Source organism: Chiloscyllium plagiosum, chromosome 18, assembly GCF_004010195.1.
Source record: "Chiloscyllium plagiosum isolate BGI_BamShark_2017 chromosome 18, ASM401019v2, whole genome shotgun sequence".
NCBI classification, from domain to species: Eukaryota; Metazoa; Chordata; class Chondrichthyes; order Orectolobiformes; family Hemiscylliidae; genus Chiloscyllium; species Chiloscyllium plagiosum.
In genome coordinates this window covers 24,047,630-24,068,333 of record NC_057727.1, presented here as the reverse complement: position 1 = coordinate 24,068,333, position 20,704 = coordinate 24,047,630, and the positions used below count along the sequence as shown (strand labels likewise).

The following is a 20,704-nucleotide window of genomic DNA, read 5'->3' as shown; positions in this document are numbered from 1 at the left end:
ATACATTTGAGTTACAGAATCAATGAATCCCTACACTGCAGATAGAGGCCATTCGGCTCCTCAAGTCTGCACTGACAACTAAAGAGCGTCCCATTCACACCCCCCGATTCACTGTAATGCTGCATTTACCATGATTAATCCACAAGTAGAATGTCTATGATGCATTTTGCATCCAGTCTTGTAATATAATGAAATAAAATGTTAAAAGCAGTGAAGGATTGAATATTGTGATGCCACTTGTTTCTCGAATGTTAACCTAGATACTGGAATACATTCACATAAGAATTTCAGAATTCTGAGCAGCACCTCCTGCAGTGTAAAATTTTCCAGTCCTCAGCCCATCTATAAATATGAACTCTAAGAATAATATTCAATGAGCTGTTCTGAATTAAGACTACCATAACTTAAACATTGTTAAAATAGAGGGGGAGCTCTCACACCATCAATCCAGATCTGATTCCAGGCACCAGAGATGAAAAGACGTGATGCTAATTCACTTTATAACACAATTCCTAACAGTACTAACATAATTCAAGTAACAGTTCACACAGAAGAATAATTCTTAGAAAATTAGAAATTCTGTATAAGATCTGGAAATATCATTTCGCTGAATCTCATGTATACATTCATAGTAAAGAAAGTCTTCAATTTTCAACAGTTGTTTTTATTTAAAATAGTTTAAAATACAGAACTTTAATTGAAAACTATTAAAATTACAAGTTTACATGGCTAAAATATTCTGAGTAATAACAGCTATGTAGGACAAGTGATTCAAATTTTATGATTTGCTTTTTCATCCAATACTTCCTTCAAATCCATCTTTTGAATTACATGGAATAAATTGCTTCTGTTTACTAAATAAATAAATTGCTGTGAATTTGAGAACAAAATGAAAAACACTCATACCAGTAATTTCAGTAAAAAGCACATTCAATGTTCTGTGATGCAAAGCCCTTGAATGCAACGAAGATTTCTTTAATTCAGTTTGCCAATAGTTGTAGCCGAAATGAAACATTACACGACACCGGGTTATAGTCCAACAGGTTTATTTAAAACCACAAGCTTTTGAAGCCCCCACACCTTCTGAGCTGCCCGAGGAAAGAGCAGGGCGCTCTCGAAAATTTGTGCTTTCAAATAAAGCAGTTGGATTATAACCCAGTGTCATGTGATTTTTGCATTTGTCCACCCCAGTCAAACACTGGCACCTCTACATAATAGTTGTAGCAGCAGCCTCTGCTGGTTGCAAATTAGTGCTGCATGATTTTTCTCTTTCTCAGTTATCTACTATTGGTTATGGTTAAAAAAAATACTCCTGATAACAGCATACAAGTATTCACTCAACATTGTTCTAGAACATTTTAAAATTACAGCAAATATTTTTTAGTACATGATAAGATGCATGTTTTCGAACCAAAGCTTGATAATAAAATAAAAGAATCCCTGAATGCCAGTTATAGCCAGAGTGTAAAATATCTGACACTTCATTTTAAAATCCACAATTACATTGCATATCATCACTTAGATACAATTTCAAAATGATTTTGTTAGAATCTTAATTGTGTTTGAAAGAAATAAAAAATAAATTGAACATTTAGTTATGTTTCCATTGACTAACTGTCATCTTAAACGCGGCTCAGGTTAAATGCAGTCAAGTCTTAAGTGATCCCTTGAATAGACAAATTCAACACACAAAATGAAATGGTTTACACAGTTATTAAATAATAATGTTGCACAATAGGTAAACCTATTAATTCTGACAAACTTGTTTTAAAAAATAGCATAGTTTTACCTCAAAAGGTGCAATTGGAGTTATCCAGCTCAATAATTTGTATTGCAGGAATGTGTTCTTTGAATTACTGTATCAAAAAATTAAGCAGGGCACTACAAAATATTCTGATTGTAGGAAACTAAAAGTACATCACATATTTAATATGTTCATTCTCACTTTTAGGACTGTAATGCCCCAGGATGTGATCAGGCTGAATTCCTCAGCTTTGTTGAACATCCAAAAATAAACACAAAAGCAATCTTTTTCTGGTTTAGCTTTTACAGATTTCAATTTACAGTAATTCATGAAAATTTTTCAAACATACTGAACAATAATAGCTTTCACTGCATGATATAACTCGTTAGAAAAAAACAGCAATTCAGAACATTATCCATAATTTAAAAATGAAACCTAAGCAAATTGTTGATCATTTGGCAGAAAGTATGAAGAAAATCTGGCACAATGTAATCACTGGGGATCTAGACCATACTGAGAATATGCTGATTCAACAGATTCATTAACACCAACAGCAGGATGAAGTCCCATGTCATTTTGCCAAGTTTCCATATAATAAAGAGATCCAGAATACTATTGCTCCTCCTTCTCTCACAAGCCAGTGGAGACACTGATATTCACAAAGGGCTGCATTTTACTGGCTGTTCTATATATCATAAATAAATCTGGCAAATAATTTTGCCAGATGATTTGCACAATCATTTCTGTTGGCTCATGCAGACAACATTCTTAAACAGAGGGGCTGTCTAATATTCCCATAAATGCATCCCAGTTTGAGAAGAAATTCATACATTCTTAACCCATTTCTTATCAAATCTATGTAAAGATGAAATCTTTCTACAAATACTTGCATTTAATGCATTCCTCTTAGAAAAATAACAAAAATACTCCACAATTTCATTGAATAAGATTGTAGAATTACTGTTGCGTGACTAAACACAGAACCATATTGCACATACCAAGGTCCAAGAATGATGAAATGACAAGTTATGGTAGTAATGTTTGGACTATCCTGTATTAATAACTAGAAATCTTTTAGATGATCATTTATTTAATATGTAAAGCACTTTGAGGTAACAAGTTAGAAATTAATGCACTTTTTACAAATTTATTTTAAATAAAGGTCATCCCACCAATATATCCTTTTAAAAAATGGCCAAAATAATTGACATTTTCTTAAGTACATTGCTGACTGAATATTGGTCTTCCAGAATGAAGGATTGGAAGTTATTTCTTGAATAGATAGATCCTTAATCAGCTGAGTCAGCAGTTTTGTTCATATTAATTCTCTCACATTAGTTATTGTGTTCTTTTTGATTTCATTAGCATTTATGATTCAAATCAACGATATATATGAAATGATTAAAACAGATTGAATATAATCTGTACACATTCTGCACAAACTTATCATGCAATTAGTTTTCTCTCAGCAGTGGAACTGCTGCAGCCCACTAAGTAGAAGGAATGTAACTACAAGAAGTGAAAGTGGAAATTTTCCATTACAAATGTGTAAATAAGAATTAATAATAGCACAGTAATATAAAGACAACATGCAATGTTTTAAAATAGGGGCTGGATTACACTTGGCCCAATTGCCCTCTGAGCTGCTTCACTGGAAAACTGGCCTCAACAACCTGTAAAATGTGCATGAGGAACTAATGTATTAATGTATAAAAGTCAATAATAGTGGCTTGTTTTGTTTTAAATTAAGGATTATAATGAGAATCCTTTTCTGAAAAATATTTTTATCACCTGGTTTTTACATTCTTTCCAGTATTTCAACCAGTTTGATTATTTATCAAATAGTATTCTAAGCAGTTATATTTTCTGCCAGACTAATCCAGTTTAGTGACATAACAAGTGTGGAACTGTAACATAGGTAACCTATACATCGAGTAGAACACATGAAAATTCACAAACATTCAATACACAAATTCAAAATATGATGGTGAGTTTAGGAAATTCACATCAGTGGGGAGAAAAATCTTGGAACAAGATTTTATTCTGTTATTAAAAGTTTCCCTTTAATTCTCACTTGATAACAAAGTTAAAATGAACAAAGGGATTTCTGATATTTTAGGATTTAAAGTTTTATTATTACATCTGTACTTTTAAAAAATTAAAGTAATGGATGGTTATATAACTTGCATTAGATCAATATCAATGTAAATAATTATAGTTCAAATAATTATGATAGCATTTGTAAAATGTCTAATATGTTCTCAAATTGTATTTTTAATAATTTCAATGTACAGTAGCCTTTTTGGATTCTTTCACTTAAGGTTTTGAATCATTGAGGTCAATATTTTGCATATAAACAGATTTTACATTTTTCTGTTCATTTGGAGAATCCAGTGTAATTCTGTTTTGCTGTTGGTACATTATACAATAGTACACAATTAATTTTCACATTGTTAACTGAGAACTTAGAACATTCATTTAGAATACTTCTCCCCTTTTATGAGTGATAGCTCAATCCAATTGCAAAGTTTCTTGGTGGGAACAGCTTAAAAAACAATCTTTAAACATATGATTAAAAATACAGAACATATGGTACTGAATAACAAAAAGTGAAATCTGGATGCCCATCTTGAACAACACTAAATAGGCTGAGAAGACATTTCCTAAAACAGATAGAAATTTAACATAAGTAATTTGCCAATTGAACTGTTTGCATAATGACTGCCACCAGCACTCACGTAAACAGTGTCAGTGAAGTTTCAATTATTATGATAATAATGGCCAGTACATATGATCCTGAAAGATTACGAAGTTAAGTTTGTCAGAAAAGTGACAATTTAAACTGTGAACACTAGACTTTTAGTCTTTATTCTCAACTGTTTGATAGACATTTCTCAAAATCATTCATAGACTAAACAATTTTCAAGGCACTTAAACAATTCTACGCATTATTCAGTCACATCCCCAATAGACAACATCAACAGCAAGAAAACCTTCAACATTTATGCCTGTTTTTCTTGTGTACAATGGAGTTGTGTGCAAATCTGCAAATTATTGCTTGAGTACCCAATAAAGCCACCATTCCTAAGTGTTCGTTGTTACACTGGACAATGAAACAGTGCAATTTGAGAAAGGAACCTTTCTTTGAATGTGGTTCAAGGCAACACTTTCTAATACAAGTCCTTGTATATTTCTTGCAGGAGTGGATGAAGACTCATTTCTGCCTCTGTTTTCCTGATGGTGTGCAGAAGCTGGACATGCTCAGTGACGATCTGTCTTAAATCAGTCATTTTTTGAAGTAGCTTTGCAAACAATTGTGGTGAATCTGGATGGCTTATCTTAAGCTGAAGGGCAAGTGCTTGAAGGATGCTATCTTGCAGTTCCTCAATTGGTTTAACATTTATCAATCCAGGACGATCTAGAATAAAATGACAAACTGTTTCATTTTCTGATCAAAAAATGTTAGATTTGAATCATACTTCTAAAGCAATAATTTCAGGATGTCTCTTGGTTGTGTTTTATAATAAATTTAGAAATGTAGCCATATTTGAAGGCATTAAAAAAGATGACCACACAAGTATGTTTTAAGTCCTAACAGGAGGAAGAGATACAGAGCCAGATAGATTTGGGAAGAATTGCCTGGGTTTAATGTTGAAGCTGCTGATGAAATACAATGAATTTCACAATCAGAACCTCAAAAAAACCCAGCAGTTCACCAAACTATTCAATATTAATTGACCTCTTTTTATTTTAAAATATAGTTTCATTTTCCTTTGATACTTTAAAAATGTGATGTGCTGACCAGGGCTCAGATTTGGTGAAATTATGAATGGGAATGAAGAAATTGACTACTAAAAGTTGATTACACTGATTTCGTAATGTATACTCATTTATACCTACTCATTTATACAATTAAATTTGACAACTCTTCCAAGCAACTTTCTCTAATATCATAAAGCAATTAGTTTTTAAATTGGTATTATCATCAACTGAAATGGACAGAGGAAAACATGAATCTAAAAGGCTCTAGTGGTGAAACATCTGTTTTAAAACTGAAACCCATGCATGCTTTGTATGATGCTGATCAGCCAAAATTGTGCAGAATACAAAAGGTGGACATGCTACATTTAAAGAAAATTGCAAAAGCAATTATGAAGAATACAATCAGTTACACTACACAAATTCCATTTCCCCCTTGTCATCTACAACTAATCTTCTGAAAACAAAAACAGGGAATGTATGAGGTCTCATGCAAGTCATCAGTGGGTGAACTGAGTGGAGGCTTTTGTGATGGGCTGCTTCCCGGAACAATAAATCAGAGAATCTCAGCCAAGGTGTTGGACCTCTACCCCTGAGTTCCACTTGCAATAAATAACAAAAAAAATTCCTATAAAGAAAAATGGGTGAGCAAGTACCTAGTAACCAGTTCATAATTAATATTAGTAACCAGTTAGTCTGAGGATATATTTGCCTTCTTCGACAGGGAGTTTGTTTGTAATGTTGGGGACAATTGAATAGAAATATAATGGGAGAAATAGCCTTTTTCAAGAAGAAAAAAAGACTTCCTTCCACATAAAAATGACAGTCAGTAACCTGCTACTTAAATAGGAACAGGAGAAGATGTTTCATTCCTTAAACCTGTTTTACCAATTAGATCATGGTTGATTTATATTATGATCTATTTACCCACTTTAGCTCTAAATAGTGGGAAGACGACGGCCTACTGATATTATTGCTGGATTGTTAATCTAGAGTTCTTAATGTTCAAGGGACCCGTGTTCAAATCCCACCATTGCAGGATTTGAATTCAATTTAAAAAAACCAGGAATTAAGAGTGTAAAGATGACCCCAAATCCATTGCCAATTGTTGAAGAACCCATCCATTTCAAATATGTCCTTTCGGGAACAAAACTGCCATCTTTAACTGGTCTGGCTTTTGCAGCACTGCTCCGAGGAAGCTAGTGCTTCCAATTAAACCTGTTGGACTATAACCTGATGTTGTGTGATTTTTAACTTTGTACATCCCAGTCCAACACCGGCATCTCCGAGTCATGACATTTATGTAGGAGTCATCTGTAGGCCAGAGTAGGTGAAGATGGCAGTTTCCTTCCCTAAGCAGCATAAATGAACTAGATGCAATGGTTTCATGATCATCATTAGACTCTACTCCAGATTATTATTGAATTCAAATTTCATCATCTGCCATGATGGGATTTGAACCTAGGTTCCCAGAACATTACCTGGGTCTCTGGATTAATAGTCTAGTGATAATACCATTAGGCCATCACTTACCACTTGAGAAAGTGGTGGTGAGTTGCGTTCTTGAACAGCTGCAGTTCATGAACTGTAGATAGATTCACAATGCCATCGGGAAGGAATTTCATGATTTTGATCCAGTGACAGTGAAGGGATGGTGATATATTTCCAAGTCAGGATGTCTTGGAGGGGAACTTGCGGGTGGGTGGTGTTCCCAGGTATCTGCTGCCTTTGTCCTTCTAGATGGAAGTGGTCATGGATTTGGAAGGTGGTAAGGATCTTTGGCAAATTTTGTGGCACTAAATTGAGCAAAATCCTGTGGATGCTGGAAATCTGAAATAAAACCGAGAATGCAGAAAATACTCAGGAGGCCTGGCAACCCGACCAGCTATGTATTTCTGACCTTGCCTGTTTTTATTTCAAATTATGGTAATTTGCAATGCAGCTCAAAATTGACAGATAAAAGCCGTTCAAATGAACTAGCCTTGCTTGCATTACATGCAATTAGCAGACCCTTTCACTTTCTGGATAAATTAAACCCCTTTGAATTACCATGATTCTCCAATTAAAAATGTTCAAATTGCATTGTCATTTATGTATTTGCTAATCATTTTGCTTGTAATAGACAAGAAATGAAAAGGATAAGTTAAGTGTGCGCCTTCCTTTTTTGGGACACATTCACTCTGCTTGCACCAGGTTTAACTGTGAAGCTTGTGATCAGGATACCTAATATAGCTATTATCGCTGCTGCATTACATTGTGATCAACACAAAGTCATTTAAAAAAAGAAATATCTGTGATTTTATCTGAATTGCGTGCCCTAAATCCAATGCATATTATCTGTTCCAAGAATGTTGAAGCACAAAGATTTATTTCTCTGATTCAATGTGAAAAGCCAACCTTCAGGCAAGACCATTAAAATTGCTTGCTTTTGCAGGGTGTTTGTCAAAGAGCTGGGCGATCAAAGTAAGTAAATAAATTCTGATAGGGATGAATGTTTATGCCAAGCATTTTTCATGAACATTGCACCATATGTTTGAATTAAAGTTCTAAACAGCACTTCTATACTCAACAGCAGTTACTCAAACTTGAGTTGGAAAAGTGATCTTCTCGTGTGGAGCAGAGATGGCATTGTGCTTGTTTAGCCTTTAGTATTAACTTCAGTAATCACCATAAAAGCATCAAGAACATGATTCTCAACTATATTAATTCAGCTTTAGGCAAGCTAGTTTCAACGCAAACTAGATCCTAACTATTCAGCCTGAAAAGTAATTCAAAAAATGACACAGGTTAACTATTATTTTTAAATTTCAATTAAACTTAACACATTGTCAACATGGAGGCATTGTTAGTTTAATGTCGGTTACAAAAGGCATGTAGTTGTCGTACAATTAGTGGCTCAAAATCACTTCAAACATTTTATATTAAATATTTTCATTTATATAGTGCCCATCTCATCCTCAGGTATCCCAATACACTTTAAAGCTAAGGAAGTGCTTTTGAAGTGCTCTCGTCGTTACAGTGTAGGAAATGCAGCAATTTTCATGGACCAAGGTACCACAAACAGTAGTGAGACAAGGGCAGTATTATAAATGGATAATTTGTTTTTTTTAGGAGCAGGTTGAGGGATAAACGTTGTCCATTAGTCCCTCATTGTTGTTTAGCTGAACCGTACTTTAACCTGCAAATACTGAGAAATCTACTGGATACTGTGAAGTTTCATTAAGTTTTTCTGATTGAACACTAACTTTGGTGGGAAGCAGTTTTAGATATACATCCATACTTTTCTGATAAAGTTATCGCAGCTAACTGGAAAACTCATGAAGAAATTCTCAGAAAGATATATTGTAACAAAAACACTTTGTAGCCTTATTGTTTTTGCAAAGACGTGTAATCTATATGTTTTCTTAACAGGTTTGGACAATTGCGTAACTTTCTGATTGTCAATTTTAAAAATAAAGGGAGGATAACATCGATGTAAATGTATCCATCCCACACTGTGGTTATGTTGGGTTACTTATGTACTTTATTTCTCAAGAAATAGGCATTGAATAGAGTCCTGCATCTTGATGAAGCAGTAAATTCCCACCATAATCTAGGGAAGTGAGATAAGGGTCATGTGTGATGTTTCCCTGTTCAGAGTGATTTAAATATAGATAAATTTTCATGATAATTGGAATTAAAAACACAGATTCCTATCAATCGGAGGGATTATCAATAACGAAACATGGCTGCCGTGCATGCGAGGTGATCTGGCAGTGACAGGACAGGCTGTAGGAAGTGTCCTCACACTTGCCAACACTGTCACCCATCCAATGAGAGATGGCATCATTATTAGCTTATACCAAGAAGGGTTGGGGAGGTAAGGCAGAGGCTGGGGCCACAGGAGGAGCAGGAACAAAGGCTTAGTGTGGCACTGTGGGGTTGGGCATGCTGCAGGAGTAGGGGCAGGCAATAGGGATGGATGGGAGGCTTACCAAATTTAATCATATTTCTAAGCGGAGGTAAAGAAACTAACAAGAATTCACCTCGCAACTGAGGGAGGGGAGGCCGCCTGCAAGAGGAGTAGGGTCAGGCAGGAAACAACTCTTTCTTGTCCAGAACTAATGAGAAGACTGGGCATGGGAGGAAGACTGGAAGGCCACAGAAGCTGTATGAGAGAGATGGAGGCTGCTGAGCTAATGAAGTCATTTTATTCTGTATTGCAGGTCACTTTATTTTAATCCAGGTAGTGCCATCTTTAGACAGACAACTGCTTCCGTCACATCAACAAGGTTAGTGTTCTGTTTGGAAGTAGCATTCACAGGAAATGTAACACTTAATATGTTCTATCATACAAAACAGACAGCAACACTTCTTCGCTAATTTTGCTTCATTTCCTGATTATGAAGATAGACCCTTCTGAAAACATTTGTGGCCTGTCGACACTCTACTCACATCATTTTTATACAATATTTTTATCTCCCTGCCCATTGATCACTCTGCCTATAAATTCTGCTATAAATTCTGAGCTTCTCTCTCACTTCACCTGATGAAGAGGCAACATTCTGAAAGCTTGCGATTTCAAATAAACCTGTTGGACTATAATCTGGTGTAGTCTGACTTCTGACCTTGCAAATGTTTGAGGCCTAGCTTCAAGCTCTTAGTAATTAAAAAAAAGATGGACTTTACTTTTAAAGCATCAATTCACAATAGCAAATTTAATACTCAGGCTTGAAATCGGACACTGAATAGGTTGTTGCAAAAAGTTATAACATTTCTGTGAAAAGCACCTGACTCTTGGAAACTTGTCAATCAAATTTCCTCTTGATCATTCAGGAGCCAGGATGTGAAATGTATTCAGTAGGTTCATTAAACAGGGTATTCACTATGTTTTCAGTTGGTTGGCAAAGGATCCTGAGAAGGAATCATATTTAGGCAATAGGAACAGAATGGGGCAGTGGGATTAATTAGATAGAGATTTCAATGAACCAGAACAAGCACTATGGAATAATTGCTCCTTTTCTCGCCCCACCTCCACTTGGGCATGTGTGATAAGATTCAATGGGTCTGATAAAATTTACAATGCAGAGGTCCTGTTGAATTTTAAAGATGGACTTTTCTTATAATTTTAAAAATCTGGTCTTTCCATGGCTGGTCACCAGCTAATGGGAAAGTCAGTGACAAGAGGGTAGACGAAAGTGAGGACTGCAGATTAGAGTGGTGCTGGAAAATCACAGGTCAGGCAGCATCCTGATGATTCCTGATGAAGGGCGCCTGCCCGAAGCATTGAGTTTCCTGCTCCTTAGATGCTGCCTGACCTGCTGTGATTTTCAGCACCACTCTAACCTTGACAAGAGGGTAGAGTCTGCAGCAAACAGCAACATGGGACAGGAGGAAAGAGATCTTGGTCACAATGTGTTTGAAGGATGAGCAAAGCAACTCTGATTGTTTTTGGCTTGCAAGGAGCATGCTGAACAGCACTTTGCTTCCAGAGTTAATCCTTTCCATTCCCATTCCAATTGGTAGTTTTCTTGAGCACTGGTTGGCAAATGCTCAATACAGATCAAAATTTCAAAGGCACTGTAGGGTCCCAATTCAAATGTGTAATGGAGTCTTTACAAGATTGCCGATTATCAGTTCATAGACGTGCAACTAATTTAAAGAGGACATGACAAGATATCCTACTGGAATATTTGTGCATAAAAAGAAACCATATTAGGTTTAATTAATGAGACAAACACATTAACATCGATTTCATAGAAACATGGAATTGAAATGATTATGTGACCACACAGTATTCTGAAGAACTGGCTGCTCTCAATCCATCCTCTTCGAGATAATCAGGTGCATAGCTACATGGTGTAACTTAAAGGCACTGCACACTGAAATAAACAGGTTTACAAATAACCAAGAAAATGTAAAGGGATCATTGCTGAAGTCCTCAAAGTTGTAAGGGTGAAGTTGCAATATTAAACCACCCCTCGGTTAAAACAGCAGATAATAAATGTTTGATTGTTGCTTAATATTACACGATGCAATTTCATCACCTTCAGCAAGACTCTACTTTGAAACAATTAGTTACTTTAATACATTTCAAATTATAATATCTTACAACAGAAAATTAGACGGTCAATATTCGACGTCTGCTCCATCATGTCCAAAGAATAACTGTTAGCATGAGTTAGGTCAAGGGCCTTTTGTAGAACTTATTGTTCTTTGAATATCCCTTCTAGTTGAATAGACTGAAAGCATTTATTTAAAAGTTTACAGTTGATTACTGGTCAAAAGGCTAAGGCAATAAAAAGTAAGGAGTAGCAGTGAAACTGGTGCCCAGCCAGGTCTCAATGTCTTCAGAAGAGACGAGAAAAGTTGCTGAAAGAGCAGACTGCAACAACAAAATCTACATACATAAATCATATTTTCCTAGCACAAGTTAAAAGTTGCATTTCTTACCTCCACTGAGTATGACGACAGCAATAAATATTGCAATATCACAGTCGTTCAGCCCCAAACCATTGAACTTCATGGCAAATTCAAATTTGGGCTCCATGATATCACAAAAGGGTTTCCTCAGGCTCTTTAAAAACTCACGAGTCATGAAACCCTGGCCTGCGGCAATCAGAAGTCCATCCTTATTCATCAGGGAAGCCAACATACTGAATATGACTTCATGGACACCATATTTAAGAAGAGTCACTTGGTCATTTAGGTCAAGATTTATGAACCCTGGGATAGATTTTGCAAATTCAGTGATTTCCCTTACAGCCTCCACTGAACGGAATTGACAACGTTGGAAAATTCGGATTTCTACCTCTGTGTTCTGCTCTTGCAATGGTGTTTGTTTGAATTTGATGCGCTCTTCACCTGCCTTTAAGGAATTCATGTCATAAATGACAAATGGCTATAATAAGAAAAATAAGTACATGTTACATCAGCGATATACATTTTAGTTTCATTCATACATTACTTTAGGATGAAAGCAAAAGGCTTTCACCAATGTGTTACTTCAGATTCTTATCCATTTACATTCTTCTGAAGAAAGAATTTTACAGGCTTTTCCGACACGCTGCACCTGTACTTATGCCGACCACCCCATGGTCATTTAATTGTTTGTGACAGATCTTCTGCTCCTCACTTACTCAGCAGAGTTGCCTCCCTCAGCGAGTTGTCAGACACTCCAACCAGCCAGCAGCTTGGTCTGGCACTGGCAGCATCAGAAAAAGCAGTAGCCACTGCTAGCTCTACAGGTAGGCCCTAGCATTTAATCCTACAGTCAAAATGGAGGCAAGTCGAGAGGTCTGTGGGAAGGATGGGAGGGAAGTGGAGGAGAGGACCTGGGAGAGTGGGGGAGGAGAGGACCTGGGAGGGTTGGGGAGGAGAGGGGAGTTGCGGATTTGATAGAAAATCCAGGTTCTGGATTAGAGGTGCTGGAAAAGCACAGCAGTTCAGGCAGCATCCGAGGAGCAGTAAAATCAACATTTCGGGCAAACGCCCTTCATCAGGAATACAGGCAGAGTGCCTGAAGGGTGGAGAAATAAATGAGAGGAGGGTGGGGCCTCTGGTTTCCAGCATCTGCAGTCATTGTTTTTACCTAGAAAATCCAGTGACTATGGTGCAACCACTGGGGAAGGAGAGACAGATTTTGGGTAGGGAGGCACTATGTGGGAAAGGAGCCAGTAAGAAAGACGTTTTCCTTACCACACCCCCCACCTGAGACACGAGCAGGGTCACCATTTCTATCCCTGAACTCCTCCTGCCACCGAAGAATTGAGGCTAAACAGTGCAGAGTGAGGATGGCAGATATCAGGACGCGAGAGGATTTGCATTCTGGCATAGATGCTGTGCTATAACTTGCTTGGACTTCAGCCGCTAAAAACTGATGTCTCATGGAGGTTCCAATTCAACACAATAGTACAGCTGGTGGGGTCTGTCATCGACTGAGATGGGAGAATCTAACAGAGTTCACTGGTTCCTATGAGGGTACAAAGACCAGATTGCTCACAGACAAGAGTTAGAATGTGATGTCAGTAGCTAAGCTCAGCCAATCAAATGAAATACTGCTTAAAATAATAACATTCAATTTTTGTATCATCGAACACATTGGAAAATGTACACACCGATTTGTCTCCCGTTTTTCCTGCCATGATTGCTCGAGATTTAGCTTTGGTAATAGGAAAAGCCTTATTGTATGACTCAAACATGTGCTTGGCAAGAGCACGGAGATCAGCAGACTCAGGGTTCAGTTGTCCTGCATCGCTGGATATTTCAGCTAGAAGTTTCTCTTTTTCAGCTTGTGGCATTCTACCAAATCTAATTGCTATAAAATAAGCATAAAAACCAAGGACAATTTAATATATATTTGATGTGCTATTATTAAATCACAGTCATAAAAGGTAAATTGTAAGATTAAAACATGCATTATCCATTCTGAAGTTAACAAAGAGCTTTGATAGAAAATATGATTATATTTAGGTCCCAGTTTTTTGTACTACAGTCAATGTTTACTCTTAGTAGTTACGACGTTTTTTATATGGGGAATGATGTGTATAGCTTGTATTCCCATAGCCTCCCAATAGCAACAAATTGGTGCCAGTTTTACATTGTGGACCAACTATTTCTTACAGTTATCTGTAGACCTAATTGGGATATTGCAGTGGAATTTACTGAAAACATGGGAACCAAAATGCCTCCTAAAGAACACCTGGAAGATGTGTGAATGGACCAAGCAATTGTGTGTTTTCGTAAGTAGTTAAACTGAAGAATCATAACGGGAAAATTTTATTGCCTCTTTCATGGCATGTTTGGTGCTACCAAGGGCATTTGGAAGTTGGGAATTGGGATTGCAAGCGTCCTATTGCAGCCTTGGGAAGGTTCATAATCAGACTTCTAATATTGATTGACCAATTAATGAACACATATGGGATTCATACCACCAGAGCTGGTATTAACCAAGCTGCAGGCAGGCCTATTGCCATGTAGCATGAACAAGAAAAATTGTGTGAGCTACTGGTGGTCTTGGATAGGGAGGTGGTAGTGGGCATCGTACAAACGCATTCAGCACCTGATTAATGTGTTGAGGTTGTTTGAAAACTAGCCCTCTGATTCCTCTCAGCCTGACCTGAGAAACCACCCCCCGCCCCCAAAATCACAGCATTTCTCTGGCTTGGGTAACTCTGCGATGCAGTGTCTGGCCACCTTCTTCATGGTGGCGCTGGTGAGCAAAAGGATTGCCAGCATTTGATTTGCCAGCCAGCTCTCAGGGTTGGGATTTGCTCTCCAGGCTCCTTGATTCTGAAGATGATCCACCAATGGTCACTGAAATGCGTGAGACCCACGTAATATCAGCAGTTCTCCCAGAAGGCAAAAGGAGTTGAACATTTGCCAAGCGACACCACCAAAGCCTCCATTAAAAATCACTCCCCACCCCCAGCAGTAAGAACGCTGAACCTAGAAGCACTGCTGCCTCACAGCTTCAGGGACCTGGGTTCGATTCCCGCTTCTGGAAACTGTGTGGAGTTTGCACATTCTCCTCATGTCTACGTGGGTTTCCTCCAGGTGATCCGGTTTCCTCCCACAATCCAAAGATGTGCAGGCCAGGTGAATTGGCCATGCTAAATTGCTCATAGTGTTAGGTGCATTAGTCAGAGGGAATGGGTCTTGGTGGGTTACTCTTCAGAAGGTCAGTGTGGACTTGTTGGGCTGCAGGGCCTGTTTTCTGGAGTGGCTCAGTGGTTAGCACTAGTGGAGTTTGCACATTCGCCCTGTGTCGGCGTGGGTTTCCTCCCACAGTCCAAAGATGTGCAGGTTAGGTGGATTGGCCATGTTAAATTGCCCATAGTGTTAGGTGCATTAGTCGGAGGAGAATGGGTCTTGGTGGGTTACTCTTCGGAGGCTTGGTGTGGACTTGTTGGGCCAAAGGGCCTGTTTCCACACTGTAGGGAATCTAATCTAATCTGGTCATCTGGTATAGGAAGAATATTATTAAATTGGAGAGGGATCAGAAAAGATTGACCAGAATGTTGCTGTGAATGGAAGATTTCAGTTACAGGGAGAGTCTGGATAGGCTGGGGCATTTTTCACTGGAGAGTAGAAGGTTGAGGGGTGACCGTGGAGAGGTTTTTAAAATCAGGAGAGGTATACCTAAAGTGAATAGCGGGTGTGTTTTCCCCCTATGGTGGGGGATTTTAAGACAAGGGGGCATATTTTTAAGCTGAGAGTAGATGATTTTAAAAATACATGAGAGGCAACCTTTTTTTGGTGTATGGAATAAACTTTCAAAGTAAGTTTTATACACGGATATAACATTTAGATAAGTTCATGAATAGGAAAGGTGGAGGGATATGTGGCAAACACAGGCAAGTGGGACTAGTTTGGTTTGGGAGCATGGTCAAAGTGGCCTGCTTGGACCAAAGGGTCTTCTTCTGTGCTGTATGACTCTGAAGATTTACCATGCTGTTAATCAGGTATTTATATTGGAATGGACACATTATAATGGCCTCAAGAGGAGATCTGTCATGTGAGAGAATCAGAAAAGCAATAGCTTGGCTCTTCAGTCAGATTAAAGAACTCTCACTCGGATACACAAGCAAAATTAACTCCTGTGCAAGTGAATGGATTTTTAAGTGAATTAAAACAAGACGGCAAAGCAGGAAGTATAAAAGTATGTTTAATTTCTTATAAACTAAGACAAAGCAAAATAAAGCATGGTGAATGGACACAATTAACAAAGCATTAAAAGGATCGAAAACTTTTGAAGGAATCCTTCCTTATTAACATTCAATCTTCATTATCAATGAGTTGTTTGGCAGCAGTTCCAATGAAACCTGAACATACCAGTCTTAAATTTTTATGTTGTTAGGTTTATTTCAGAATAATGGAGAGCACTGACATTCCCTATGTAAAATCTGGGTGAATACTTCCAAAGCATAAAAACATGTTTCTGTTATTGCACTGTGGGAGAGCAGCTCATTTAAACTTTGTTTGTAACTCTATCTATAATAACTTCCCCAATTTTACTTTTGTCATTTTACAAACTCTCTCTCTATCCTATTTAGTCTCCTTAACATTCAGAAATAAAAAAAACTTTGATCCATGAATGGAGTTTAACTCCAAAGGTTTATTCGTCTCATTTTCAGCATCCAGTTTTAGCTTTAACTCCTCCAAGAGCCATGTTTCAAACCAAAACCCTAGCAGTATATGGACTGACTTGTTTTCAGAAATATTCATTCATTTTGATCATTCAAAAGTAAATTGGATAGATGTTTTTAAGACAGGGGATCAAGGTTTATGAGAAACAGACAGAAAAGTAAGAGTTGAGACCACAACCAGATCAGCCATGATCTTATTGAATGGCAGAGGGGCTTGATGGGCTGAATGGCTGACACCTGCTCCTAAGTCCTAAGTTTATATGTTCATCCTCCATTTCCAATTCATGGTCCTAAATCCAGTTATTTACCCAGCACATTCTGAGGTGTTTGTCAATAGAGGAGCTAGCACGTTTAGGAGAGAGGTTACTGGCATGCAATTTGTGGAGTTATTAATGATAAACTGTCAGCATTCACTGGCATCATCCCACCTCCTGAATCTTCATTTTGTTTTATTCTCTCCAGGCACGTGGGTGTCGCTGGCTGGCCAGCGTTTGTTGTCTGTTAGCCTCGAGAAAGTGGTGGCGAGATGCCTTCTTGAACTGCTGAAGTCTGTGTGCAGTAGGTAGTTCCACAATGCTGTTAGCAAGGGAATTCCAGGATTTTGACACGGTGACAGTGAAGGAATGGCCATACGTTTCCAAGTCAGGATGCTGAGTGGCCTCAAGGTTGTGGTTTTCCATGTATCTGCTGGCCATTTAGGTAGAAGTACTCAAAAGGTGCTATCACAGGTTTTTTTAGTGAATTCCTGCAGTGCATCTTATAGATAGTATACATTCCTGCTGCTGAGCATCGGTGGTGGAGGGAATGGATGTTTATGGTGCCAATTAAATGGGCAGCTTTGTCTTGAATGTTGTTGGAACTGCACACATCCAGGCAGGTTGGGAATATTCCAACACACTCCTAACTTCTGCCATTGCAGACGATGGACAGGCTTTGGGAATCAGAGTCAGCAGCATGAGGGGGAAGCACAACCAAAACAACAGAAATCTTTTCAAATAACTAAGAAGATGGAGAACCACCCAAAACCAATAAACACACAGTCACTGGTTTCAGCAAATCCAGTTAATAGATGTTATAAGGAAGGAAGCACAAGGCTGGGATCTCTGCAGCAGAAGAACTCACCTTCTGTCCATCCCCATTTAGCACAAGCACAAGATTAATGCAGAAGTTCCACATTTGATATTTGCCACCCCCACCCCACTAAAGTCAAAGAAGCAGCAGTCAGTTAATCTGGTGGAACCTCCTTTTTTTGCTCTCAAAACGCTGATAGAAATCCCATACAAAAAGTTAAGGTTTGTTTAACAAGATAAATAACCTGCATATTAACTAGTCATATCAGCAATATGACTATTCATTTAACCACAAAGATCCACAGCTGATTGACAGGTGTATTAATCAGACTTTAATCTGAAATTGTGCTGTCTAACACTAGACTTCCTGGTTAGGGGAAAATGTCCTCCCAGTATCTGTCTTGTCAAGCCCCTGAACACATATTTGTCCTGATGAAATCTCCCTTCATGCTTCTAAATTTGGGGCCGTACCAGCTTCCTTTACACAATCGCTCCTCATACACAGATGTTGTAATCCCTTGAATTAGTCGTAAATTTTAACTGCACTTGCATGGAAGTAACATGCATGTTACCCAACTTGTGCACAGTGCAGTGTTTCCAAGCATTAGAAACAGGACAATTGCAGCAAAATGTCCTTACTCTTGTGTTTTGAGCTGTTTAATAAATGCTAACACACCAGTTGCTTTCTCAATTGATTGCTGTAGCTCAATGTTGACTGCTGCGATTCATATGCAAGGGCACACCTGTCCTTCCAAAATCAACATTTCCCAGATATAAACCAATTTTAACAATTGAATTGAATTTATTGTCACGTGTACCGAAACACAGTGAAAGGCTTTGTATTGTGAGCAATACAGGCAGATCACAGTTAAATAACATAGAAAGTAAATAATAGGTAAACAGCAGCAAAAAAACCAAAAGACAGGTACAGGTGAATGCTAAGAGTCTGAGTGTCCATTCAGTATTCTAACAACCGTAGGGTAGAAACTGTCTCGAAACTGGCTGGTGCGTGTTCAGACTTCTGTACCTTCTCCCTGATGATAGAGGTTGTAGAAAAGCATTGCCAGGGTGGAATGGATCTTTGAGAATGCTGGCAGCCTTTTCTTGACAGCAGGCCTGGTAGATGGATTCGATCAATCCAAAGGAGGTTGGCCTTTGTGACTGTCCAGGCCAAGTTCACCATTCTCTGTAACCATCTTCGATCTTGAATGGTATAGTTGCCATACTAGGTACTGACACATCCAGACAAAATGCTCTCGATTGCACACCTATAAAAGTTGGCAAAGGTATTCGTCGTCATGGTAAATTTCCTCAGCTGCCTGAGGAAGAAGAGACTTTGTGAAATCCACATGAACAGTCCAAGAAACCTTGTTGTTGATGACCACTCCCAGGAGTTTGACATGCTCCACTTGTTCCACCTCTGCGCTGTTAATGTGTAGGGGGGCATGAGTAACATCCTGCCAAAAGTCAATAATGAGTTCCTTGATTTTGCCAGCATTGATCGCTAGATTGTTCTCAGTGCACCATTTTCCCAGGTCTTCTACCTCCCATCTGTAGTCTGTTTTGTCGCCATCAGAGATTTGACCGACTATGGTGGTGTCATCAGCGAACTTGAAAATGGCAATAGTCTAGTATTTGTGAAAGCAGTCATGGGTATACAGTGAGTACACTAGGGGGCTGTGTACACACCCCTGTGGGGCTTCAGTGTTGAGTATTAGTGAGGATGAAATATTGTCCCCAATCTTCACTGATTGTGGCCTGTGGGTCAGGAAACTGAGGATCCAGTTGCAGAGAGTGAGGCTTAGTCCGAGATCACTAAGTTTAGTAATCAGTCTCGAGGGGATAATAGAGTTGAAGGCTGAACTGTAATCAATGAGTAGGATTCTTATGTAGCTGTTCTTAGTGTCAAGATGTTCTAGGGAGGAGTGAAGGGCAAGTGATATGGCATCTGATGTGGGGAGTGTGACAATATGGAGTGTCACAGTAGTTGCAGGGGTCTCCGGGCAGTAAGTCAATATTTTCAAGGCATTTTTGGGGAATGTATCAATATTTAGTCTGATAGGCAAACTGGAGTGGGTCAAGAGTAGTAGGGAGGCTGGAGTTGATTAATGCCATGGCCAGCCTTTCAAAGCACTTCATGACCACCGAAGTTAGAGCCACTAGGCGGTAGTCACTGAGACATGCTGCATGAGTCTCCTTAGGCACAGGGATGATTATGGCCCTTTTGAAACGGGCAGGGACAGTGGCCTGCTACACAGAGAGGTTTTAGATGTCCGAGAAGACCTCTGCCAGTTGATGCTGAGTGCACGACCTGGTACTCTGTCTGGTCCCATTGTTTTCCTTGGATTCACATGAAGGAAAACTGATCTGACCTCTGACACAGTGACTGTTGGGATAGGTTCATGAGGACTTGTCAGAATAGGTGTAACCAAAGCGAGCATAGAAGGCATTGAGACGATCTGGGAGCGATCGTATCATCGTCTGCTATCTTGCACTGTTTCTTTTTAGAACCCGTGATATCATTCAGTCCTTGCCATAGTCGCCGGGTGTCTGTCTGGGTCTCTAGTTTGGATTGATATTGGTCCTTGGCTGTCTTAATGGCACTGCGAAGATCATACTTGGATTCCTCATATTTGAAGGCCTCACGCCTGGCTTTCAGCAAGTTCTCTCCAGGGTTTCCTTTGGGGAGCACCCGGATTGACTTCCTCGGTATACAGTCCTCCACACACTTGCTGATAAAGTCTGACTGTGGTGGCGTACTCATCCAAGGTACCTGCAGACTGTTTGAACATGGCCCAATCAGCTGATTCTAGACAGCACTGGAGTTGATCCTCTGCCTTCTCCGACCAGCACTGGACCTGTATCTGAGAAGGGGTGTCCTGCTTGAGCTTTTGCCAGTCAGCCGTGAAAAGAAACATGGTCAGGGTTCCTGAAATGAGGGCGGGTGATGGAGCGGTAGGCATCTTTCACAGTGGTGTAGCAGTGGTCTAAAATGTTCGCGCCCC

The 20,704-nt window shown here is 38.8% G+C and overlaps 1 protein-coding gene across 6 annotated transcripts in view; it reads right to left on the bottom strand.

The window, feature by feature from the left end:
* Window positions 1-682: 682 nt before the first annotated feature.
* pparg (peroxisome proliferator-activated receptor gamma) overlaps window positions 683-20,704 on the bottom strand; it is a 159,189-nt gene continuing 139,167 nt past the window's right edge. For all 6 annotated transcript variants that reach the window (XM_043707951.1, XM_043707949.1, XM_043707950.1 and 3 more), the window contains 3 exons: window positions 13,600-13,799; window positions 11,936-12,383; window positions 683-5,162 (listed from right to left, as the gene is read on the bottom strand). In XM_043707951.1, the coding sequence (XP_043563886.1) occupies window positions 4,915-5,162; window positions 11,936-12,383; window positions 13,600-13,799 (896 nt within the window). In that variant the 3' untranslated portion in view covers window positions 683-4,914. The remainder of the gene's footprint in view (window positions 5,163-11,935; window positions 12,384-13,599; window positions 13,800-20,704) is intronic.